Genomic DNA, 26944 nt, shown 5'->3' with positions numbered 1-26944 from the left:
CAACATCTTGACTGTCCTTTGTTACTTTTTATACTCTAATTTTAAAACATTCAAAAGCCAAAAATAGAGAGAAAGGCTCTCTAATCTGAATCCAAATATTCCTCCCCCCCGCTCCAGTCACTGCACTTCTTGGCAAATTCTCTCTGGAGAAATACTGAAAAGCCACATAAAACACTCGTGCATCCATCTTTCTCTGTCCAAACCAGAGCAGTTTGGAGTAACTCTAAGAGATCCTCTGCATCACCATATGCCGAGACAGGGATGAAAAGAGCAACATTTGCAGAGAGTTCACTATTGTCTGAGGTCCCTGGGGTTTTTTTTGACACAGCTGTTGCAAAACAGCTCAGGAATGAGCCCCATCCTTTTCTCATTTAACAGCTCATGAAGTGAATGAAAACACTGTGACGGAAGCCCCACCATGCACAGCCATGTTTATGCACCTAAACAAACACATTCAACCTCTGACACTGTCTCACTCCAGGGGAGACTCCCAGCCGTTAAACTGGGAAAACAGTTGCAGTTAAAAGAAAAGGAAGAGAGTCAGAATAACTCAGGGGAAATCATTGTTTTAAACTAAACTCTTCCATCTTTGAGACAAACAAGTTGCAGGCCGGTGGCGTGCATGAATATGAAACACAAGGCAAGGAGCTTTGCCAATCCCACCCATAGAGCAGTATGCTTCTGATCATCATCTGCCAAGATGGGCCTAATGGACCAAATTTTAGAACAAGTCACGTTGGTTTCCAACAGTTCACAGGCTCGAGAGGGAATCATAGTACCATGATTTCATGCCTATTAATTTCTGACACAACCCCATACTGCCTCTGAGAGGCTTCCCACCCTCTCCTGCTATGCTGGCACAGTGCGTGGGACGCTGTGCGCACAGAGAATAGCCTGGGGGGGGGTATTTTAGCAGGTTTGTTTCCAGCCAGATCAGTGCTCCGATCTGTTTCGTCCCACAGCCACATAAATCTTAGCACCATCACAAAGAACCTGGCAGCAAAAGTGCAAGAGGAGAGCTCGCTGCTTTCAGCCAGGCACAGATTTACTGCCTACCTGCAGCCCCTGTAAGGCCCCTGTGGCACAGGCAGCTGCAGTCAACAGGAAAGAGCCAGGACGTGTGGAGATTCATATGGATGCCGAGTAAAACAGAAACAGTTCTGATGCCACTTTAGGAATTCATGGTGCAAAATCATCTGAGCCAATCTGGGCAGCATCCTCCCGCTTAATAATGACACTGCAGAATTGGGAAGGGATCAGAAATATGCAGAAATCATGAAAAAGGCTTTGAAAAGACACTTCAGTTTTTAACAAACCAAGCAAATATTATTTGGAAGGGGCTGGAGAATTAGATGAAATAACAAAAGGCGCATAAAAACTAAATCAGTGTTTCTCCTTATCTCAAGGATGAGGGATGATCAAGCTATGTAATTAGAAGGCGGAAATGTGTGCACACACTCTACAGAAGTCATTATCATTGCACAGCAGCCATGAAGGCTACCAGCTCAGCAGGACCAAGAGAAGGATTGGACACTTGTGTGGGTAACAGCTCTATCTGGAGCTACACTTAGGAATAATAATTAAAGTCTTCAGGAAACAAAAAAAAATTAAGTCCAGGGACTTTGGGCTTAAAAGTCAATGTCCACTAATTACAGACCCATACAAGACATAAGGTAAGGGACAGGTTAGCCCTCATCAGTCTTAGGTGTATGTATATTGCACGTTTCTCAAAGCCTCTGGTACAAAACCTCTCAGCACAAAGCAGCCTTACGAGGGCTGGCACCTTGTCCAACAACGAACATTTCGACTGTTTCCGCCTCCTTCGAAAACACAGCACCAAGGCAATGCACTCCTGCCAGGGCACTACTGCTTCATGTCACTTCACTGGTCACCTTTTGGGCTGCGAAGATGGTAGACCCGTAAGAAAATGCCAGGTCTTTGGGACAAGGCATGAGTACGTTTGTGCAGTGAAGAACTCGACACTAATGCCAGCACTTCAGCTCTGCAAAAGCAGCTGCAGTGAAACCCTTTTGTATTTTCTCAGCATCCCCCACCAACAGCTCAGGGCACCTACAGCCAGGAAGGGCATCCTCTACTTCAGAGAACTAGCACACGATGAAGCAGGTTTAAGAGATCACCAAGCCAGACCAGACCAGCGATCCATCCTGGGAAGTGTGGTGCTACGAACATCTGCCCAAGAGACCCAACGAGGTGTCCCCACTGCCCTCCTGGACATCAACCACCACCAACCACCAAGTCAGAGATGCCTATAGCTCATGGCATACACAGCTGCAGAGAAGATGGAGAAACAGCCCACATTTTGCACGTAAAAAGACTCTTCTTGCCCTGCCATTTCTTCCTCCTGGGCTCCGCGTGCCATGCAGCAACACCCCTGTGCTTCAGGACAGCACAGAGAGCTCCCTCTGAGAGGAATGGCATGGAGGCACCATCCCTGACCCCAGAAACAGGCTGGGACACCCCCACTGCCCAACACCCTCCCACCATCACCTTCACCAGGACATTTTCTGGAGGTGCCTCGTTTCAGGGAAATGCGGTTACAGCCTCCAACCCATCAGGGCAGGTATCCGGGTCTAGTTTTGACTCCGGTGTGCCATAGGCAGCCAGTACACCGAACAAGTATGTGAACAGCAGTCGGGCTTATAGAAAGGCCAGACTCACTTTGACAGATTTGCTTACCCACAATTAAGTTCCAAATGTTCTTGTCGGACTCCTCCGTCTTCAGTCTACTCACATCTCTAAAGAATTAAAGGGACATTCAAAACACACATTCATGACTCACATTTAATTGTCAGCTGTCCTTCCCCAGTACAGCTCTAATTAGAAATCAGAAACACATTTTTGAGCACAGAAAGACACAAAAAAATTGGCATTAACTGCCAAGGGAAGCCTGTGGGAGCATTTTAATTCTAACAGGATGCCTTCTTCTAAGTTGTGCTTTAGCCAAACTAGTCATTGGGCTTAATACAGGGGTAAGAGCCTAGGGCCTGTGACAGCCTGGAAGTGAGATCAGACGCTTTTGCCATCCATCCTGACTGACAGAAGTCTTTTCATTACTAGCAAAGCTCAGAAAGGATTTTCAGTATTCACTACAGCACCTTAAAAGTAATTTCGTCTTTTCCTCATCACAGACAAGTACATCTTTAATGCTGAAGAAGTGTCTATTGCCATAGACATCTTTCTGCTATTTTGCAGAGTTTGCCAGGGAACCTTTGGCAAAGTAAAAATATAAATATAGCCTAAACCATTATTCAGTTTTAACTACAAGTCTCAACACTGCTGTCATGATTGCAGACACAGTTTCCCAAAGTAAAATACATGAGCAGCATTTAGAGTTAGAGAATGAGCTAGACGTTAGAGTATAATTCACAGTACGACACTGCTAGGAGTAATCTGCATAAAACATATAAACTGCAAAAAAATAATAAATTATGCTGGTTGTTCATTCTTGATGTGTATTATTGCTTCCCTTCAGGTCCCAGTCTTTTTGACAGCTGGAAACAGCCATATAATTTGCATGTTATTTCCCCTCGATATGTAGCATCTATAATGGGAGCAAGAAATAACTGTGGAGTGTCAGAGTTGACAAGCCTAAGTGGTTTCCCTGATTTCTCCATGAGATGCCTAAATGCCTTTTTACAGCACCGCCAATTATTCAACCACGCAAACGGATACTATTAAGATACTTAAAATGAATCATTTCCCACTAGAACCAAACACGTTATAAGTTTGATCATAAACCTCAATCTCTAGTCAAGTCAAACTTATTTCAGTGCTTACATAAGGTTTATAAAAAGATATTGTGACTTCGTATATTTTTATACAGCTTGAACAAAAAACTTTTCAAGTAAATCCTGTTAAAAAATCACAGCTGGCATTTCAAACCACCTGTAAACTCCATTTGCTGCATCTTTAAGAAGACAGGTGGAATCAAAACTTTTCACAAGTTGTCCATTGCTACTTCATGTTGCAATTCCACATGAACTTCTCATCATCATTATGACATAACCTAGTTATTAGCTTAACACTTGTCATCTTGCCACAACCCCCAAAAAATTAGATAAAATTCATACCTGTGCATGTGTATACACACAAGCTTTCAAGCCACTTCACAAGTTCTGTGTTTCTTCCCTTCCTAAAGCGCACAGGCAAATTCAGATGGGTCGGACAGTCTGAGCAGTAACACCTAAAACTTCTCCTATGGCCCATTAGTCAATTCCATTAGCTAAATGACTAGGAAAAAACTCTCCTTCTCCATGACCTACCACTACAATAGGTGCTGACACCACAAGAAAATCTGCAACTGTCCTCAATTAACAACTAATGCTTTAGTAACTAAAAGCACAATCAGCTGCCTGATTCTGACAGCTCTTCACGGTGGCTCTGCATCATTTGGAAAAGAGACTCTTCATTTAGATGTTTTCTTTTCACTTTCAGCATCTATTATTTAGACACAGAGGACACTGCAGAAACTGAGACCACAAGCTGTACCAGGGGCTTACAAGCCTGGGAAAAGTGCTAGAGTGGGAAAAGGCAAACAGATACTGAGGGGGAGCGACTGAACAGACTCATCTCATACAGAAGTCATTCATGGTATGAGAAATACCTCCATTGCCAGTTCTCCCAAGGAGGTGGCTCTCAAAGAGACCCACTAAACTGCCACCTAAAAACAATCCACATTCAGTTTTCAATTTAAGGACCCCGTTTTATTCTCAGTTTCTCCAGTGCAATTTTGAAGTAAAGCTTAATCTCAAAAGAAAGCAGGTGTGTACAAACTTAAAAACTAAGACACTGGGGACTCCCATATAGGCTGGAGTGCTGCAGAAGTTGTCACCAAATTACCTGGAGTGGTCATCAGTAATTTATTTAATGGCAGTATCGTGTTTGCCACTAGAGAACCATCCACCTCAGCTGATAAATTTCCATCTAGTTAGAGCTCTGGCAATAAAAAGGGAAAAACGTCACTGTGATGTCAGACAAACAAACCAAGAGTGCAGCGTGACATGAAATCCCACCAAGCAGAGAGTTGGCAAAGTCACAGATTTAGAGGCTCACAAGAGCCTGTATCCACCCGCACTTCTGCCCAAGCTGCTCTCTGGCAGCCGGAGTTGTAATGCTGCTGGGGGCTGCTGCCCCCAGCACTGGTATGACCCACATTTCCCCACACCCAGCACTGTGTGGGATGCTCACGCAACAAGCTCCCACACCCAAGCCCCCCCATGCCTCATACACTAGAGCTGGAACCTCTCTCACTCAAAATGGAGGGAGGCAGGACCCAGGCTTCCCTACCATAGGGCAACACCTGGTCGTCTGTTGAGGAGGCAGTTTTGGGGTAAGATCCCATTTTACCCAGTCACTAATATGAGGCAGGTGTTCCCAGCCAGAAAAGAGACAAGACTTCAAAGATGGCACTGGCAGCATGGACTGGGGGCAGCCCCACTGCTGCCAGCCAGCCCCACTGTCCCCCACTGGCACCCGCTCCCTTTGGAAAACTGACTCCAGACCTGAAGACACAAGCAGCACTCCCAAGGGCTTAAAACCCCACCTGAATGAAAATGTCAGGGCTTTCTTTGCACACCTTGGGCACTTAATAAATTAGTTCAGCCTTTCTAAAACTCACATTAACCTGATCAGCCTCCTCTCACTTATCTCATATTTTCCTTTCTTCACAACATGCACCTACACAACCTTTAATCAGATCCAGTCACCTTGCCAAAAGGGGTGAAATAAAAGGGTAAGGTACATCTGATATTTTTAATCAGCAAATTGTCATGGTCACCTTTCTCAGCTAGCCAAGATGCAAGGTTGTCAACTAAGCTACAGAACTGCCAGATGGGCTCTGCTGTTAATTAAATGTTTGAGAGCTTTGATTTAACAAAAAGCACACTACGCCTGACCTTAACGTCAGTACAGGAAAGTTAAACTTAGCTTGGTCTTACGTGAAACCCAGGGCCAAAGAAGTCACAAGAAAGTCACGGTCGTTACTGAGCCTTGTAATTATGCCTGAATCAATTTTTACACGTAACTGTGTATCAAGCTATAGGGCCTTACAATGTTCTTTGTTTCAGAAGAAATAAGACAGTTTTCGAATACTTAGGGATGTCTTTAAGAGCTTTTTGAGGTCCATGAAGAGCAGCCGAAGTTAAGGCATATTCATAAGCGAAGCATCAAAGCCCAAGACACCCACTCTACCCCCCCTCCCCCCCCCAAAAAAAAGAGCATTCTCTACTGTCTTTTTAAAGTGCCAGCTCACACGTTAGCCTATATCCAAGGTAGTCCATTTAAACGAAGCACCGACGAACACAACTCCCGCCGTGGATGCGACCCAGCCCCACACGCCGGTACCCGCTCTGCCTCCTCTCCCCCGCACAGCCGCTCCCCACCCCGCCCGGCCGCACTTCCATCCCCCGAGGAGCAGGGAGGAGGCAGCCAGCGCTCAGGGCCGGGGGGAACCGCCGACACCTGCGGCGGGCGTACCCAGACCAGCACCCTGTGAAGGGGAGCCCCTCGGAGCGGGCGTACCGCGGCTGCTCCGGGGGGCTCACCGGCCAGACCAGCACCCTGTGAAGGGGCGGGCTGGGACGCACCTTTGCCGCTCCGAAGGAGAGAGGGGATGTAGCGACGCACGGAACACGCCCCTCCGTGCCCCCCCAGGCGAAACCACGCAGCGTGACTCAAGCCGGGAGCGGGTACCGCTACCACAGCTCTCCCGCACGCCCGCGGACCGCTCCCCCGGCACCGCCGCGGCAGACCGCCCGCTCCCCGCGCCGGACGGACCCGCAGGCCCCCGGCCGCCCCATCCCCATCCCCCTCCCCCTCCCCGCCCGCCGCTCACCTCCGGGCTCCGCTCCCCGGCGGGGCCCCACCGCGGCCGCCGGCGGGGGGGTGGGGAGGCGGTGGTGGGGCGCTCGGGAGCCCCGCAAAACTCCAGCCCCCCCCGCCAGCCCGCACCGCCGGGAGCCCGCAAACTCCTCTCGCAGCCGCTTTGTACCCGCCGGCGGCCCGCACTGCGGCTGCGCGCTGCCCAAAATCAACAAGGCGCGCTTCCAAGCCCCCCGCCGGCACCCTCGGCCCTCCCGCCCCCCCCCCATCAGGGCTGTCCCTCCGCCCAGGGCCATCCCTCCGCACCCCCAGCCGTGCAAATCCTCCACCCCCCCGCCGACAGCAAATCCTCTGCCCCTGGACAGCGCAAACTCCGCAGCCCCCGACCATGCCCCTCCGACGGCGCAAACCCTCCCGCGCCCCCGGCAGCGCAACCCCCAGCCCCCACCAACGCAGCCCTTCCGCACCTCAGCGCACCCCCGATGCAACCCTTCTGCCCGCCGCGGGAGGGGGGACGGTTTCGGGCCGGTTTGGGTCCCCGGCGCGGCGTGGGCACCGCACGTCTGCCCCGAGCAGCTCCGGGGCTGCGCCGGGGGGCGAGGGCCGGCGGCGGCTGCCGAGAGGAGTTTTCTCGCCTCCGTCCAGCAGCGCGGGTCAGCGGGGTGCGGGAGCTCCCTGCCAGGGAGAGCAGGGCTGCCGTCGGGGCTGCGGCTGAAGATACAGCATCCTTGGGAAACCCGTCTGGGGCTACCCCAGGTGAAGTCTCCCCCGAGCTCGGGCTGGAGGGACTGATTCGAAGCCCGCAAAAGGGGCGTTGGCCTCGGCAGGCTGTGGGTCAGATCCGATACCTGGTCAAGGCCGGCGCTGCCCGCTGCCAAGGGCCTGGGATTCCCCACCGGGGGCTGGCATGGGAAACGCTTTTTTCGGTGTCAGAGGCTCGGCAGAATGTGCCCACCCGCTGCCAGCTATTCTGCTGTGCGGGCCTGGACCTGGATGGGGTCCTCGGCCAAGGCTTTCAAAGGAGAGCAAAATGTGCATCAGCTCCCTCTGCATTGCTTTGTGAATCTCAGCTTAGAAGCAGTGTTTTTAAACTTGTGCCTTGACCTTCACTGGCCAGAACAGGCTGTCTCTAAAGCCTTTTCAGCTGTGAAAGGTTACAGTAGTCCCTGTTTTGTGAGCCTTGAGTTTTTTGCTTAACAGTTTGAATATTCGGTATGGGTTGATGCACGGTTTCTTTCACTCCTCCCACTCTTATCTCAGGTGCTATCCTCATTGCCCCGGGGCTCCCAGATCCACGGGAGCAAACGCTTCAGAGGCTTTGTGGTGATGCCAGGAAGGGTTTCACAGCTCGGAGTTGGGCAGTCCCTCCCAAACACAGAGAGGTCAGCAAATGAATCCACAGGCCAGGAGTAAGCAAGATGCAGGAGACTCAGCAAAGTCAGGAGTGTGGCAGCACTTGGTCTTCTTTTCCAGATCTGGACGTGGGACCCTGCAAGGTGATTATTCTGAGTTACTTCACAGCACAAAAGGACGCAACTGTGGCACATGTCTCCTTGCTTTTTCTGGTTTTCCCTGTAGCCTGCTGTCAAACACTGGCACCTCCCTTCTCATTTCCTTCTTTCTGTGTCTTTCCTCTGCTTTTCTTCTGCCTTTCCCTGGGTAATTCTGCTGAAACTCTGCATATTTCCAGATTTTTTTTTTTTGCAGACATGATACCTGAAGCTCATGAATGGAGACCAGCAAAGATTGGCTCGATGACTATTGATTCCAGAATAGAGCAAGGAGGATATTAAGGAAATTTGAAAATCTCTCTGTCTGTTTTTCCCAGTGGACCACACTCAAGTAATGGCAGAAAACAAATGGTAGGGTTTTCTTGTTCTATAAAAAGCTAACAGGCTTGGTGATATTTCCATCTAAATCATTTCCAGTATTTCTTCTGCAATCTCTGAAACCATTAAAACATTTTAGAAATTAAAACACATCAAGTATTTTTGTAAGTAAAGCTGCTATGACATTGATATAACCATCTCTCAAACCACTAAGCTTTTGCTAAAAAAAAGAGAAGCTTTTATACATTTTAGTTCAAGAGCACATATTTTTAGAAATATTTGCAGTCCAAATCTGTGACCAGACCCTGTGGCTCTTTAAGATGCTAATAATTATTAATCCTGACAGTGCTAACTTTTCATCCAGAGGCTATTTTTTATGGCTGAGTTACCAACCCTAGAAAAAATGGGGGACTGATGAAAGAAATAGTTGAGACAACAGTGTAAGCACCACTTACCATTATTTATATTAACGACCAAAAAGAAAGTATACTCAGGCCAGCAAACAACTCTTTAGCATCAGTTTATTCATCCGAATAGTTGGGTCAGGACCATGTTGTACCAGAAACTGTATAAACACAGAATGAAAGCACTCCAGACTACGGCAATGAACAGAGCAAGCAGATAGGGCTCTTTCCACTTCTCCCACTTAATCCTTTCTTTCAGGAGTTGCCAGCTCTTGACAGTTTAAACAAGTGAAATTAAATAAAGAAGTCAATTGTTGCGTTACCTGCATACGGGTGACAGGAAAAGACTTTCAGTGTGGTCATGCAGTAGATGGGGCTTTTTTCTTTGATGGTGCAATTAAAACTACCAGGTCTTGGGTCACCCTTCAGCTCCTTGGGGCTTGTGTGGCACTGCAAAGAGCTTGCAAAGTGCACTAACCGGGAGCCTGAGGATCTGCCAAATGGGGCAGAGCGGGGATATAAGGGAGCAGAAAGTGAGGAGGGCCAGTAAGCACCTGCCGCTCTGCTCCGTCCGCCCCGGCCCCCTGGGCACATGCACATGGGGGAGGATGGGAGAGCAGACACAGATGCTCTATAGACTCCCTGTAAAGCACTGAAGAGAGGAGCTGGCTTCAGTCTAAACCAACCCCAGCAGAGCCTCAAGGAGAGAGGGGGATGAGGATGTCGGTGTGTTCCTACCCGTCCACAGGTGGGAGCAGTGAGGAGCAGGGTGCTGCTCCCCAGCTGGGCATGCCCTGGCTGGGGCACTGCCACTGGCCGTGTCACCCTCGGAGGTGCCTGCGCAGCCCCCACTGTCCACCCAGGGCTGTGGGAGTGAGTGAGTCTGCCTCGCCTAGACCAAGCACCAGCAAGAAGCACAGAGCAGGGAATAGGTGCTTTTGCAAGGCTTTTCGAGCTTCCTGGGGTGTTGGGACTTGCTCTGGCAGGTAGGAAATGGACATGCCATTAACATTTAGCAAAAAAAAAAACCCATCCTCCCCCAAAAAAACCCAAACTCACCTATTTCCTTCAAAAAGCCAGTTGCCCCATGTCTGTGAGTAGGTAATCATAAGTGGCATGTCCAGAAGTAAGTAAAGGTAATACTTGAAGAGAGAGAGCACGTTGTATTTTTCCATGACCTGGATCTGGCCCAGATAAATACTGTGTATGCTTTGGCAGAGTTTTCTGTGGCATTTTAGGTTACACAAAATACAGATAAAACATATGCACACATAGCACCTACGTTAAAAACAAGAAGGGCTTGAGAGAAATCATCCCACCCAATGTCATTTTTGGTGCATTGACCAGGGGCTCAGGCAGAATGAGTTCCTGGGGACTCTCAGGACCCATCCCTCTGGGTTTTAACACTCACCATGCCTGAAACCTGGTTTGTGTTGAACATCTCTTACAGCTTACTCAGGAGCCCTGGGGCTGCTAGAGCATGAGAGTTATACATCAGCAGCCTCGGAGGCTGGAAGTGCAGCTGAATGCGGGTGGTCTGGGGGCTAAACTTAGAGGCAGGTTGCACCAACCCCACCCCCAGCCGTGGCCCATACCCGGTGCAAAGGAGAGGGATCAGACATTCCCTCTGCTGCTGATTTGGCAGCAATTCTTCACTTAGCTGCAGCGATACAGGAGCACAAGAGGCCACACTTATCTCAGATGAGTTCCCTTAGGTCTTCCTCTAACTGGGATGGACACCTATGGCTCCACAGCAAGCAGCTCCTCAGCGGGACGGGGTGGAAAAGGCTGAGGCTAACTCACTTTTTGCACAATGCCCCCCTCTCCTGTCTTCCCCCAGCATCCCCAAAATCTGAGATGCCTCCAGTCCCACAAGGCTCACAGCTGCAGGGAAGCCCCTGAAGCCACAGCAAACTTCACCTGATTTGTTGGGGTAGTGGAAACAGCCCTGCCCTCTAAGCAAAACAATCCCATTAAAATTTTGTAAACAGAATAATTCTAGTTTTGCCAAAACAAAACAAGAAGTTGAAATGTTCTTTCCATAGGAAATGGCAATGCTTTCCTGTGCCTTATTTTGTCCAGTCTAGAAATACCACTTACCTGAAAAAAAAACCCTTATTTTTACCAAAAAGAAGCTTTGGCCTCACAGCACCTGCCTAAGCCTGACCAGAGCACTACGACCCCCTGCCCCTGCCAGTTCCTCCCAGCCTTTGTGGGGTCTCACAGGGAGAGGGGCTGAGAGGGGCAGGGCTGCACTGCTGGGAGCATCTCCCGTCAGGGGCCTGGGGTGCAATTCTGCCTGTGAAGGACACTTTGAAGTGCCAGTCACTGCCAAGCAGCTGCGGTTGCCAAAGCTGAGTAGCAACCTGAGGAATTAAGTAAAATCCAATTTTAAAAGCACTGGACCTTTGCTGCCCTGAATATTCTGCAAACCATTGTGAAAAGGAGGGGTAACCCATTGCACTGGTGTGAATGACCCCACACAGTGGGCATGGCAGCTGAGAGATTAATCCTCTCCACTGGCAAGCCTGTAAAAGCCCAGCTTTTTCTCTCTGTGCCTCTACTGTTGTGACTTGCTTTTAGGGAAGCAGTGGTTTCAGTAGGTGTACACACCGTCGCTCTTTTCTCAGCGTAGCACACCACTAGCAAATCACACCACATGGCTTGTTTCGGAGCACCATCTGCAAAGGAGGCATGTTACACAAACACAAAAGAAGGCAGAGCATTTTTTCTGCCCTGGTTCAGGACTCACATCAGTGGCAGCCTGGAAATAGTACCACATGCTTGCCTGTCCGTCCAAAGTGGAATGAAATGATGCAGCATGCGGCTGAGTTTCCATCATCTGAGTTTTCAGTGCTGGAGGGTATGTGTTGCTGTTTGTCACACATTGTCTTGGATCTCACCATTAGGCCTACAGATATTGGAGGCACAACAGTGTTCTTGATTTGTGCATGAATGCACAGGAATGCAACTCCAGAAATCATTTACTAGATGAAATTTAGCACTTGCCTTTCCCCTTATCTTTAAAGGAGCAGTGTCAAAATACTATACTCCCCAAGGTCTGACCAGCTCTAATAAGGCAGAGGAAAAGTTGCCATAACTTTGCCTTCTAGATTTTATCTACCTTTTATGACGGAAATATTTTAAAGAATGCTTGATTCTCCAGAGCTCCCAGACCTTTATTTTACCTCTGAGCTGGGTGAAGAGGCCACTGCAGTTTAAGTTGAATCAACAGCATCATGCAGTTGTATTACCAAGCTTAGTCTCCACAAAAAGCTTTACTTGGACTTGATGTCTGCCATTAGTTGTCTGAGAGATTAATATCATAATTTCCTTAATGGGTATGTGCATACAGCAGCTGTGGTCTAGAACTACATTGGGGAATCATGCTAAAACCTAAAGTTACCACCAAAGGTCTATTCCAACACCTGTGCTGGGGGAGATGAGCAGGTCCACGTGCCAACTCATGAGAGGGAGAGTTGGCTTGGATGAGTTCACAGGATACCTGTCTCACATGCCAGGGCAGGCAGAAAACATTTCACAGCACCCCACCAGCAAACTTGAGACCCATAGTAAAGGAAAAAAGCAACAACTATAGGAAGAAAGCAGGAGATAAAAAGCTTTGGCAATTTCTTGCTAGAGCAAGGAATTTGTTAAATGAACTCCCAAAGTTAGACTCAGTTGGCGTGATCCTAGATTTGTGCATGTTCACCCCAGGGAAAGGCAGAATCAGGAAATTAACGACCCCAGTATTCGTTTCCCTCATGTGTGGCTTCTTGGAGGAGTTCCTTCCTCATCATGGATTTTGGCTCCACAGCAGGAGAGAGATAGGACCTAAGGGACACTTTGAAGGACCCATGCATTTTACATATGAGACATTTGGAGTTTCCTTTCTGTCTTTGTACACTGCAAATTCTCAAATTAAAATGTGCTCTGTGCCAGAAATGGGCTAGCAAGGACCACTCTTATGCACAGACAGATTAATTTACTTTGTATAAATGATGATTTGATTTATGTGATGCTGATTTGATTTCATCAAATTCATTAGTCAGTCGTCCTCTTAAGCTGGGGTTTCTCAACCTTCATCCTAGTTTCAAATTCATAAGGGAATTTTAACTTAGTGGCATGGTACCTTTTTTTTAATAATGTGATTAGGATATGGAGGGCCTTGACTGTAAAAGTGCAAGCAAAAAAACTTGACGTACTTGGGCATTTTGTTGAGAAGGGTGGTCAAGCTATCTTCTCCTGTTTTTCTTGCCTGCTGACTGACTTAAGAACTAAGGGCTCATCTGATGGTTATTCAGTGACAACTCTGAACACTAAACGTCTCACCTTGACCAGTGATCAAGCTGAAGAAGAGAACAGGTTCTTTGTTCCTGTTTCGCAGATATCAGTGTGAAGCTGCTTTGGCAAAGACCGGGGAAAGTTTTAGCTGTTCTTGAAATGCATGCCTTGCTGATTAATCTGTGATTTATAGTGCTGGAGGTGGATGTAGATCCTCTCTCATAACTCACAGAGATTCTTCATCCTGAAGCATCTGATACTGGCTGCTGCACGGGTAGGAAACTGGACGAGCTGAACAGCATGCCAGGTCTAATAACACTATATTTATGTTTCAACAAACTCATGACTACCAGTGGAAGTCTTCAGCCTTCCAGTGTACCTCCTGACAACACAACCTGGCACAGACAGTAAGTATAGATTCCTCCATAAACTAAGCTGACCTACTGCTTTATTTTTGCTAGCCAGAGGCTTAATCTGGGATCTGGCAGTTGTTATATAGACACAGGTACCCTCTCACTGTTTCAGACCATCCTGGAACATATGAAGAGTCCCCATTTTTAATGCATGGTGTGCAATTCTCCTCTCTGGATGCAGTGAGTGCACTTTGGTATTCTACTGATGCAGAGCGCTGCTGAGGATTCAGAAAATGTGTTAATCCCCAAGGCATTTCTTGGGTTTGGGCAGTTTTCCGCCCTCCTTCCAGCAGTGGCGATGAGCATTCCCTCGGTGGCACATGCTGGCGTGTCCCAGCTCTTCTGCGCAGTCCCACAGTGCTCTCCTGCAGCTGTGCCTGCAGAGCTGAGAGCCACACTGGCACCTTCGTGGCCGCTCCCTCCTATGCTGGCCTGTCCTGCTCAACCCGTGCGTAGGTTCACAGTGGTCAGGTACAGGGATCTTGGGCAGGGGGTGAGTTACAGCAGCGTCGTGGAGAGCAGAGATGGGAACTGTTTGAAAGGGAACTGCTGAAGTTAAACAGAGGATTAAACAAGCTCGTTTTGCAGCCACGAATACTGTGTGTTAAATGCTTTTCCTTACCAGGCTGTGGGAATGATCAGCAGTGAAGGAAGGCTTAGCTGGCCTTTCTAGGAAGATTGCCTCCATGAGTGAAACACTCTGAGCGCCGGGACGGCAGCTGGGGCCGCAGGGTCAGTGTCCTGGTGATGGTGCCTGGCTCGTGAGCAGGATCCCAGCAACTGCGAAGCCACTGGTGGGTGCATTTGGGTGCATCCTCCACTGGTTAGTAATGGAGAAGATTGACAGTGAACCAAAATTAGCAGAAATAACAGGACATTCTGTCTGTGCCCTCTGTGTCCTCAAACTATACCTGTCTGTGACTGTATTTCCAGGCAGAATAACTTCTGTCCACAGTATCCCTTTTGTGCACAGGGCATGGAACCAGCAGTCACTCTCGGCACCCATTACCACAGGAGGTGTGCAGGGCCGTGCTGCTGCTCCCAGCCGTCCTGAAACCCTCACTGGAAGTAACAGTCCTGACACTTAGTCTGCCTCCTTCAAAGGAACAACAGGAAAGCATAGTGTGCCTTTTGTTTGGTGCTTTTGCAGTTCCCCAGTTCTTGACGGAAACTAGCAAAATCCAGGAAGTCAGCATTAACCCCCCCCCCCCCCCAATCCACAAAATCCTCCCCAAACCTAAGAATATTTTTATTAGAAAAATTAGAGTTTTCACTATTTTATTATTATTACTTTTTAATCTTTCGTGATTACTTTTTGCCTGACAGCTTCCATTAAAGCACAGCAGCCCTTGATTTGGTGCTGAGTGCCCCACACGGTCTAGAAAGTGAGATGCATTCAGTGCTTTAACCTGCCCTTAATTCCATTTCCATGGTACTACTCCCTTTGTCCCCGCAGTGTGTTGGGTTTTTAATCTTTTGCTCTCTGATTGCTTATTTATTTCTTTATGGATGGATTTCTTTCACTCAGCTGCAGCCTTTGTCCTAGGCTGCAGCAGGCCTTGGGGGCAACTGAGTTTCTCTAGGACCTGAGCTGAGTAATCCTTTCTACACAGTCATGGAGGACTGGTTTTATTCTCTTTAACCTGCCCCAGATTACAAGAGTTTTGTTCTTCCTAATTTAATCAATGGTTGAGGTCTGTTACATAAGCCAACCACTTTGAAATATTTTAGACCCTGTTGATTTAATATTATTCTCCTGATGTTAAAAGCTGGCAGCAGGAAGTTACAGTGAAAATGGCATCCTTCCAGGCTGCCAAGAAATCTCCAACCTCTGAGGCAAGCACTGTCAGCTTAATTTTTGTAAAGCTGTTCTTGCTGGCAGCCCCTTCCCTTCCCTTCCCTTCCCTTCCCTTCCCTTCCCTTCCCTTCCCTTCCCTTCCCTTCCCTTCCCTTCCCTTCCCTTCCCTTCCCTTCCCTTCCCTTCCCTTCCCTTCCCTTCCCTTCCCTTCCCTTCCCTTCCCTTCCCTTCCCTTCCCTTCCCTTCCCTTCCCTTCCCTTCCCTTCCCTTCCCTTCCCTTCCCTTCCCTTCCCTTCCCCCCACTGGGAAAAATGCCACCCCGAGGGTTTAGGGTTTGAGCCCAGGATTTTATGCCTTAACTCAAGAAGGAACACACTCCTTTAGGAACACTTCCAACCTTTCTTTGATACCTGAGAAGGGATTGTTCATTTCTCTTAAAGTTGACCTGCAAACAAAGGAAAGGGTATGGTTTTGTGCCTACTTCCTTTCTTCACTGTTTATTAAGTCCAGAAACACTTGTTTGCTTGAGGTTTTAAGATAGCTTTCTGGCACTTTCAAGTTCTAGATGTATCAGCAATGCTAAGTGTGCTTTTCCTGTAGCTCTCCTTGGGGAACAGAAATTTGTACAGACGTTCACATTTGGGAAAGCCAGAAGTGTGTGGTAAGAAATCTTCCCTTCCAGTTGTTTTACAGGTGTTTGTTAAATAGTGCAAGACATAGTCCTGCTGCCATCCAGCTGAAATACCTTGTCCGTTTGGTTATTAGAGTTTAATTTTTTTTTGTAATTTGGATTTCACCAGTCCTAGTAGGCATCTAATACGTGTTTAGAAATATTCTGTGAATAGAGGCAGATATGGAAAAACCTTATTCCTGTAAAAATAAATAGTTCTAAAAGAAGTATTAGATCCACAGATAGACAGAAATATAAAATCAATTTTATAGCATAGGGAAAAAAGTGTGTAATGATTTAGGGCATTTACATTTGCATTTAGGTATCTTTTCATTCTGTACACGTGGCACTTAAACAAGTACAGAGTAACTTTTCCTCTCACAACTGTTTCCATTTAGAAGGAATATAGCTTATAAACAGTGCATCTGTGTAGTAACCGGGACGACATGCACGCTTAGCTCTGGACCTCACAGCACATGCTGTGTAAATTCATTAAGGGAAATTAAAAAAAAAAAGTATAATTCAACTTTGCCTTTTTTTTCCTAAAGGGAAAACTTTGTTTTGAAGGGTGCAAAGCAGCAGATTGCTTAGAACAGACAAGAAGAACAAAATGTTACAACTTTCAAGGCTGGGTAAACTAATCCTAGAAAAACTACTATTGAGGGTCTTCGGGTTTTTGGTTTGTTTGTTCCGATCAGCTAAATGTTTAGTTTGATGTTTTCAGGATTTTTTACTGAGCAATGCTGAGTGACTACATTGTTTTAAAAAAACTTCATCAAGGTTAGTTTTTTAATTGTTGAACACTTGGCAAACAGTCAGTTTTTGAATAAAAACGCTTCACTTAAACCAATTCCTCACTGAGAACATAAGGAGTCACAGTAACTTATTCAATTCACTATGTCAAGCACTCAATCAGTGCCAGATTTTACTGTTACCTTCCCAAATGCTAATTGAGCTCTACTGTGAGTGTGCATTGCCTTTATTCATGTAACCAAAAGGGACTTTTTCGACAGGGGCCCCTTCTCCTTTCAGTGCACTGATTAGACTGGAGCATTACCCAACCTGAAATGACTTATCAAGACCCGTTGATTATTTTTTAATCACTTCATTTAACTGGTTTAAAAGGTCGTTAAAACATAGTCAGCTGAGCTACTCCCCAAATTACCCTGCTCCCAAATTCAGCACTAATGGCAACACCCTATGAACACTCCTTGTATGTGTTTCTGTCTCCCAGAAGGCAGCTGCACTGCAGTGCAGTAAAACACGGTAAAACACTGTTATCATGTTCTTCATTTTCATAACAAGCATTGCTTTGAGAGATTATAACACCTTAAAGAGTCCTAGCTGGCTCTATGTCAGGCTGTCTGCTAAGCTTTAATTCCTCTTCCTGAAATATTTGAGATGATGATACTTTAAACAGACAAAAAGGAAAAACAAAAAAAAGGAATTAAAACGTTTGCTTTCATTTTTCCAAGTCTTCACATCAGTGGGAAAACTAATGAGGAAGCATTCAGCTTCCAGAGAGAGGTCATGTAACCCAGACCTGCCAGTTGTAAGTGACAACACTGCATTTCTCTTTACCCAGCACAAGTGTGGCTTACAGCTACTCACAGTCGTGCCTGCTGAAGCCTTGAACGCACAACTGGAGTGCGGCGATGGATGGCTATAAACTCTTCAGGAGGGATAGGCAAGGCAGGAGAGGTGGTGGGGTAGCCCTATATGTCAGGGAGTGTCTGGATAGTTTAGAGCACGATGATGGTGATGATAGGGTGGAGTGTCTATGGGTAAGAATCAGGGGAAGGCCAACAAGGCAGATATTGTGGTGGGAGTCTGTTACAGACCCCCCAACCAGGATGAGGAGGCAGATGAACTATTCTATAAGCAGCTGGGAGAAGCCTCACGATCGCTAGCCCTTGTTCTTGTGGGGGACTTCAACCTGCTGGATGTCTGCTGGAAATACAACACAGCAGAGAGGAAACAGTCTAGGAGGTTCCTGGAGTGTGTGGCAGATAACTTCCTGACACAGCTGGTGAGTGAGCCAATGAGGGAAGGTGCCCCGCTGGACCTGTTGTTCACCGACGGAGAAGGACTTGTGAGCCATGTGATGGTTGGAGGCCGTCTTGGGCAGAGTGATCACGAAATGATAGAGTTTTTGATTCTTGGAGAAGTGAGGAGGGGGGTCAACAGAACTGCCACCTTAGACTTCTGGAGGGCAGACTTTGGCCTATTTAGGAGACTGGTCAACAGAGTCCCCTGGGAGGCAGTCCTGAAGGGCAAAGAGTCCAGGAAGGCTGGACATTCTTTAAGGAGGAAGTCCTAAAGGCACAAGAGCGGGCTGTCCCCAGGGGCCGAAAGACGAGCCGGCGGGGAAGAAGAGCGGCCTGGCTGAATAGAGAGCTTTGGCTAGAACTCAGGAAAAAGAGGAGAGTCTATGACCTTTGGAAGAAGGGGCAGGCAACTCAGGAGGACTACAAAGGTGTAGTGAGGTTGTGCAGGGAGAAAAGTAGAAGGGCCAAAGCTGAGCTAGAGCTCAATCTGGCTACTGCCATAAAAGACAACAAAAAATACTTCTTCAAATACATTAGCAGCAAAAGGAGAGCTGAGGAGAATCTCCAGCCCCTGGAACTGGGGTTGTTTAGCCTGGAGAAAAGGAGGCTGACGGGAGACCTTATTGCTCTCTACAACTGCCTGAAAGGAGGTTGTAGAGAGGTGGGGGTCGGTCTCTTCTCCCATGTAACAAGTGATAGGACAAGAGGAAATGGCCTCAAGTTGCGCCAGGGGAGGTTTAGACTGGATATTAGGAAATTTTACTTCACTGAAAGGGTTGTCAAGCATTGGAACAGGCTGCCCAGGGAAGTGGTTGAGTTGCCATCCCTGGAAGTATTTAAAAGATGTTTGGATGAGGTGCTTAGGGACATGGTGTAGTGGTGGTCTTGGTAGTGTTAGGTTTACGGTTGGACTTGATGATCTTAAAGGTCTTTTCCAACCTATATGATTCTGTGATTCTGTGAACGTGTGATTTTTTTCATGTGGTATGAAAGGTGTGCTCTCTTTATGGCTGTTGTTCTGCAAACCAGGAAACCTAGTGTTAGGGCTGCCCATGTAGGATCAGTAGTGCTGACCAAAAGCACCCGCCTTGACTGTTCAAATGTGTTCAAAACATGTTGACAGGTTAGTTTATACTTCTGGGCATTATTGTTGGTCTTTTCACAGCCGGCATGGAGTCTTTATGTATACATGTTGTCTGCACACTGGCAGACATGTGAGTGTGTGCTCACACCTGATTTGGATCAGCTGTGCTCTGCTGGGCGATGGGGCTGTGTACAGAATCGATGCTGCCGGTCACAGCCTGCCGCTGCACGGTTGCAGTGGGATGCGGCACAGCTGGGGTGGTGAACAGAGAGACACTCGTGCTGAGCTAAAGGGTTCCAGCCCCAGAACCAGCAGCACACACCTTAAAGCCGGTACTTGCTGATGGTAAATGCAAGGAGTAAGTGAGCTATGGTACACTTACTGGCATGTAAGTGTACAGATGCCCATGGGAATGTCTGGACCAGGATGTGGTTCATTGCCTCACTTGCTGGCTCCCCTGTGACAGCCTCAGTAGTTTAGCCCTGGACCTAACTAGTGCGGACACACGCAACTCTCCCTAGTCTTGAATCACCCAGACAGTGTGTCGTTCAAGAATGAGGCATGTTTCTGCTCTATGTCTACACACTGGAGGAAGAAAGGAGGCCACTGCTGTCACTGAGCTTCCCACTGCCATTCTTCATGGACACTGAATGAAAAAAGAAGTTAGGAAGCAAGTTGTTGCCTGTTACCCATGCAACAGATACAATTTATCCTAAAGACAGACCGACACCTCTGCTGCCCAAATCTTTGTATTTTCTGCTGAATGATGCTTCTACAAGGAAAGGTTGTTCCTACCGGAATTTTCTTTCCAGCTGGATTCGATTGAGGTATAAGGTGCAACACAAAGGCACTTCTGAACATTCTGTGAAACAGTCACTTTATTGCAAAATGAATATTGTAAGGTAGAAAATTTATGCTTCACATAGTTCAGCTCTGGAAAGAAATGTACAAACCATGTTTCATTTGTAGAAGGGACAACATGAGCTACAAACTGAGGGCAAGACTGGCCAGCTGGTTGAGGGGTACTCAGCTTGTAAAATGTGAGTGAAGAGTCCTTCAGTATTGACATTATCCTGAGTATTGTTTTAGTTCAAGGACCAGACAACATGAAACACTTTGTTACTTTTACCTAGTATATTGTACACCTGTAGGGATTTTTTGTTTACCTGAGGTTTCTGTTATTTAGGCTGTAAAGGATAAGCATCTTGTAAACAATGAGGTTGGATTATGGGGTTGATAGATGACAGTATTCTGACCTTCCTCCCGAACAGGCTGTTAAAAACAAATAGATAAGGAGCTAGGTTTTGATAGGCAGAGATCTCATAGCTTCAAAGCTTTGGGAAATTAATCATCTTTTCAACTTAGAACTGTTTCAAAGCAACTTGAATATAGAGAAGCCACTCCATGGAAGCACCTTTTGCTTTGAGCTTTTTATACCATTTGCTTATGTACTTTGGATGCATTCACTTAAAAATCACAGAGTACTTATTCCTGATTATTGCATTTAACAATACTATGAATGAGGAGGGAAATGCTTTCTTATACTCCAAGTGCTGTGTAAGTACAGGGTTTATTTCACCTCTTTCCACATCTCATCTTGTTTGATCATGCCTGTGAATCTTCTACATAGCACATTCAAAATCTGACTTGCTTAGATGTCAACAAAGTGCTGGGAAAATTCCTATTATCAAATGGCAAGGCTGCAGATGACCATAAAAAGTCAAAATGTTTCCACTAAAAGCAGCAGCCTCAATCTCCCTTATACTTGCGGAGCAAAGAGTCTTTGCATTTAGAAACACATGGCATCAGCTCTGAGAAAGTTCACTGTAATTTTCTAAAAGGAAGTACAAATGAAAAACTTAATTCCACCATTTCATTTAATTTTAACATTAAATTCTGTGTTTGGGCAAATGGAATTGGTTACTTTAATCAGCATTAAACTATAATTTCCAAAACCCTGAAAAGGTGGAGGAAAGGAAGTAATATGGAGGGATGCTTTCATGAATCTTTGTTTCAAAATACAAACATTAGATGGTAAGCATCGTCACAATACAAATTGTGGCTCTGCCATTTCCTCACTAGATGAATTCCAAAGTCCTAATCTCTCTCTCTCTCAACACCCTCATCTGCAAAATTGTAATAATATTTCCTTACTTCAGAGAAGTGCTGTAAAGATTATTTAGTAAAATGTTTGCTGAGGGCTCAGAAAATATTAAGCGTTAGGTATTATAAATTATGTGCTAATTTCTCTTAAGCTGCAGTAAAGCCTGAGTGAAGTGCTTTGTAGGAAATCCTCACTGTGCGCTTCTGTAGTTAATTTTGGATAAGGTTATCTACATAACAGCATTGTATAGTAAAAGAATCACTCATAGCTTAGCATCTTCTTTTTAAACTATTACTTGTTAGCTCTGCTAAACATGACACTGATTATCAAGAAATCCAGCTGCACATCAAGTAGTAGTCACTATACTTAGAAAAAAATTTAGAAGATCTATTAAGGATTATTTATTGCTGCTTCTTGCTTTCCAAGCTTTGGTTGAGAAAACTTGTGCAGAACTCTCCCTGCAGTTAAGGACTGTGATAGAAATCGGTGACAGAAACTGGTCGAGAAAATTATTCTTTCCTACAGCTCCAGCTCAGCAAACACTGAGCAGGGGACCATGTTCCTGCTCATTAAGACAGCATTTAAGCACGTGATTAACTTGCAGAATGTGCTCCATTGCCACAAGCACAGGGATAAATGCTGTCTTGGAAAAGGACCATAAATAGACATAATTTGTCAGTGTCCCTTAGACATGTTATTTGGATTCACGTTACACCTCAACCAAACCACACAGAGTTCTGTGTCTGTTAGCCAGTGGTGACTGATCTCATGCCACTGACCACTCTAATGGTCCACCCCTCTGTGTCATGTGATTATTTTACAATATATGCAAAAGTAGCTAAAAAGCACCCCCTTCCTTCCCAAGCTCTCATGAGATGTGGTTGATTTGGAGTCATCCCCCAGCTATCATTCAGTGATCTTGTGTAAATGCTTTTCTGCATGCTGTCCAGAAAGTGCACATGCTGTCTTGTGAGAGATTTCTGATTTCATAGATGTTGAATACCCCATCGCTTCTGGCTTGCAGCATGAAGCTCGTCCTTGGCCAAAGCAGCTAGTCCTTAGGTGCTTTGTGAAGAAGTCTGGGCGTCGTATTTCCTAAAACTGTGGTTACGAAAAGATTCCCTGCAATGAAATGGATCCATAAATAAAGTTGACAAATGAAAAAGAATCCAAGAAATACCTGCCTTGTGAAAAGGAGCAGCTGACAAATCATCAGCTGAAACATGTTATGAGATGCGTACTCCTTCTTCCGCTCCCACCCCACGCTGGACACAGTGGCTTTGTGAAGAAGTGTATATTCGTAAGTAAAGGACATAAGTTAAGACTCTTCTGTCTCAGTCATGGGACTAAACTGGATTATATTATGTGGGGGTGAAAGGATCACTCTTACTTCATGCTGGCTAACACCACATGATGCCATGCTTTCAAAACAAACACATACCTGTTCTATCTCCTTCCTGACTTCAAATGTTGAAGAAATGGCAAGATGTTTCCAATATCTTTTCATTAGGGCGAGGGGGAAGTCTTCTCTAATGATGCATTAAAATGACATAAATCCCCTACCCCAGGAATGAGCAGCTTGAGAAACACAGTTAATACCACATTCAGCTCCGGTGGAAGTCAGCAGACTTCTTTAATCAAGTATGAAGTTGGCAGTGTGTATTATGGCCTGTTTCGAGCTGCTAGTAAAACTGCCTTTCTTCCTTGCACAAACGGCATCTTTTTGTACAGCTACAACAGATAACCCTGCCCTAACTGTACCTTGTGCTATGGACTTTCACTACAGGTTTGTACAGCTCTGGGATCTTCCTCTCAATCATGGGCCTAAGGTTCTCCTTCAGCTTCCCGTAGTTCTTTCTGAGCTCTAGCTGATATTCCCGCTGGTCAGCAGTAATAAGGCGCTTGTTTTTCTCCACTGCTTCACCACACCTAGGCAAAAGGAAAGAAAAAAAAGCATGACATGTATCACATACTTCAGTTAAACTCATTAACTTTGTTTTAGGTAATCTGAATGGCCAAGGATCCACCTCCCCTGGCGAGGCATTCCTCTGATAATTTGTCAAGTCCAAAATGATAATGAACTAATAAGAAACCTCTGTCTTTTCCAAGTACACAAATTGAGGTGATATTTTTAAAACATTAGAAATGCATGAGGGAGCTAATAAAAAACAAATTTAATGATTGCAGAATACTGAGCTACCTGCCTACTTACTGTAAACAGATACAGTGACAATAGCAGAGAGTAGAGGGTGTATCTTCTGCATAAGGCTCATTTTTATTTAACTCAAACTTATCCTTCAGCAATTATGCTTTGTTTGGACTAAGGAGATGAGTATCTTGCTATGTGAGTATGCTTGTTAAGATTTACAAGCATATCTAAAGCAAAGACCATAAGTGTCTACTACTAGCAATATGTCTGCTTGACAGATAGGGTCAAATGTTTTCTTATGAACAGCTTCCTACATAAAAATGTCATTTTATTAAAAATAAAATCAAGACAATAGTCTGAAATGCTTGATTTCTGCAAGATGTCAAAAGATGAAACAAATGGAAGATCTTAATTTCTACATAATTAGTTTGAGGTGTTAAAATTTGCTCCCATTTGCATTGCAAAGCATTGGCCATGAAGCAGAGAAACAAGTCTGAACCAAGTGTCTAAAGCGTGAGATGCCAAGATTCACGATCCTAACTTGCATAATTAATTACACATATTATCGTTGCATTATTACGATTATTGGCTTTGTTGATGCAATTCAAGACTTCAATTTTGTTTTACTGACCTCATTATAAACTCTTTGAAGCACAACCTCAGCTTGTTGTGATGTCGATAAAGTTTGGGGTCTGCTGGAATTTCAGCCAGGAACACTTGCGCTACCTCTAGCGGTCCCTTATAGGAATAACACAGGAAAATGTCAAAAACACCTGCTTAGGCTGAAAATAGACCACACGTTTGGCTAAGCTGTTTGTTATTTCATGAGCGGAATTATGAAAGAAAAGAAAACTATGCATAGTCACCATAACAGGATGGTTTTTTGCCCTTTTCACCCCCCAATTTTTCCTTCGGCAAGCAGAGTTTTTGCCCATCATATTTTATCCCCTCCTGTTTTTATTTCTTCTCCAGCCCGGCAAAAAAGGGAACAGACACATTCTACTCAGCTGAGAAGAGCTGGGATAGCTCTACTGCCAAACCTGGTTACATGAGAGAAACACAGCTCCTGTGTGTGGCATTACAAGACCCCAAGGGAGTTAAATAAGCACAGTGAAGAAAAGGACCACTCTTTCCAAAGCTTACAACGTGTTACTTCAGACTAGAGACTTTGGTTGATGAAGAATCTGAAGAAACTGAGAGTATTTAGGCTTTCAGCAAAGAAACTAAGCTCAGTGAAATTGTGGATAATGCCAAATTTTCTCTCAGTTATGTCTTCATTCTTTCATTTAATTTTTTTTTTAATTGCCTTTTTTTGTTAGCAGGCATATTTATGCTATAATTATTGCATCTCAACTTTCTTTTGGGGCACTCAGGTCTTGACTTCACGTATTTTCTGTGAAACTGTGAGTTTGTGGTGGACTGACAGCAGAATTTTTATCATTATTCCCCTTCCCCAAGGATACACCTAGAGTTCATAAAATGGCTGAGATGGATAGTGTGCTAGAAATGGAAAATCCTTGGATGCATTCACAAGGCTTCTGTGAGTTTCTGCACTTACAACCAAGACAGCACTTCCACGAGCACTTTCACCAAAAGCATACCTAATGAACAGTATACAATCACTAAATATCAAGGGATGAAGTTTAAATGCACATTGTGACTAAATGTGTCTGACTAGATGTACCACTTTCAGTGCAAAAGATCACAGCAAAAAAGAAATCACAATGAGAAAAGTATGCAGGAACTCTTCATCCGGCTTATTTGGATCCCTTACCTGATTCACAGTGGCTCCAACTGAGCCCTGCAAAACCATCTGGAGCATTTTGGCATCTGGTGGTTCTTGGTTGGTGGCTGCAGTTAGTTCCTGTGTTTTTTTCCGCATATCTTCAATAGCAACTTCAATTGGGGTTAAAATAAACTAATGGAAATGGAAGAAAAGATGCTTCATTACCTGAAGCATGCATGCAGTTGTCCTGTTCTAAATCTGGCAATGCGACTATCATTCTCCTGTGCCAAAAGCAGTAGTTGTGAAACCCAGGAAGACTGCTCAATCTAAATGTCATCTTGGTAGATGCTGCATCTGATTCAAAGCTCTTTGACATCTTATCATTTGCAAGAATAGGATGTAGATCTGACTCCCTGTTTGCATAAACTCGTTATTACTCAAGTTACTGACTTCATGTCTGAAATGGTTTTGCACTTTCTGCCTTCCCTGTCTCTAAACCAGCTCTCAGCCCAATTTAGTTCTTTGATTGTAGTTTATCAGCTAGAAGTACAGTCATAAATAGAGCTCCACACATCCTCCTACACAGCATTACAACCAGGAGGTCAAAAGAAGAATATACACTCACTATCCTCTCTTCTCTATAGTAAATACCCATCTTGCATTTGTCTATCCATTCTATGCCATTCCTATTTATGAAAGTAACATGTTTGAGAAATTCAGCCTTCTTTTTTTCTGCCAAGCATAGAATTTGAAAATCTTCCCACCCAGAGACTGCTTCAGCCCTTGAGAAATTAGATCTGTCCTCAAAACCCAATTACCTCTTCTTTTTGGATTACATTAATTCTAGTTTTGATGTAGGGGAAAGCATGCATTGTGGTTAGGATGGTGTTCCTCTTGTATTGCTCGCTAAGCTCTCCTCTGGGGCGCCCATCCATGGTGAAAGGTGTAGTGTACATGAACCGACAGAGGTTGAAGTTCTTCTCAAAATAGGTTACCCTGTCTTTCATCTCATATTCATCAAAATACGGCTCCACAAAAGTAATTTGTATGTATGCCTGAAGAAAGAGGGAAGAACCATTACAGTACTTTACAACCCAAGAAGTGTAAAAGGAATGGTGTATGTATGTGAAATGTCCTGGAGTTCACGTTGGCTAAGCCTGGTCTGGAAGAGCACAGAGCTGCAAATCCTTCAGGGCTCCTTCTCTTCTTCAGAGCTGAAAAAATTTGCCTCTGGGAAGGGCGCAGCTTAGCCCTGGGGATCAGAACCAGAGCAGGCACCAGAGATCAGAACTTCTAATTTCCGCACTCTGTGACAAGCTACCAAACTAAGCCTTTCACAGAGGCTTTAAGGACATCCCTGGGCACAGAGATACAGCCAAGTTGTTTTTTTCTTACGGTGCCTTAATGTTAGAGCATAAAAGTTGCAAGGGGATCCCCCCCTCTTCCTTTCTTTTCTGTGACAAAGCACTCAACACTCTCAGTAGTACTTTCCCTACCTTATTGGGATCCAGCTTTCTTTTGTCTACTGGAGCAGAGTCCTTAATCACTTCCACAGCATCCTCCCCAAAGCACTGGCCATAAAATCCCTGGAAAGG

At 45.5% G+C, this 26944-nt stretch overlaps 1 protein-coding gene and 1 long non-coding RNA gene across 2 annotated transcripts in view; both read right to left on the bottom strand.

The window, feature by feature from the left end:
- The window catches only part of LOC142421981 (uncharacterized), an 85390-nt gene extending 78403 nt beyond the window's left edge, over nt 1–6987 (bottom strand). The window contains exon 1 of the long non-coding RNA XR_012779022.1: nt 6854–6987. This is a non-coding gene — a long non-coding RNA (uncharacterized LOC142421981). The remainder of the gene's footprint in view (nt 1–6853) is intronic.
- Nucleotides 6988–20295: 13308 nt separating this feature from the next.
- Nucleotides 20296–26944, bottom strand: part of DOCK8 (dedicator of cytokinesis 8) — a 95733-nt gene continuing 89084 nt past the window's right edge. The window contains exons 43-48 of the mRNA XM_075527459.1: nt 26846–26935; nt 26168–26404; nt 25398–25541; nt 24255–24361; nt 23236–23403; nt 20296–22596 (exon numbers count right to left, since the gene is read on the bottom strand). Of these exons, the coding sequence (XP_075383574.1) occupies nt 22533–22596; nt 23236–23403; nt 24255–24361; nt 25398–25541; nt 26168–26404; nt 26846–26935 (810 nt within the window). The 3' untranslated portion in view covers nt 20296–22532. The remainder of the gene's footprint in view (nt 22597–23235; nt 23404–24254; nt 24362–25397; nt 25542–26167; nt 26405–26845; nt 26936–26944) is intronic.

Source organism: Mycteria americana, chromosome Z (assembly GCF_035582795.1).
Source record: "Mycteria americana isolate JAX WOST 10 ecotype Jacksonville Zoo and Gardens chromosome Z, USCA_MyAme_1.0, whole genome shotgun sequence".
Classification (NCBI taxonomy): domain Eukaryota; kingdom Metazoa; phylum Chordata; class Aves; order Ciconiiformes; family Ciconiidae; genus Mycteria; species Mycteria americana.
The sequence above is the reverse complement of the archived record's forward strand: the minus strand, read 5'-3'. Positions and strand labels throughout refer to the sequence as shown.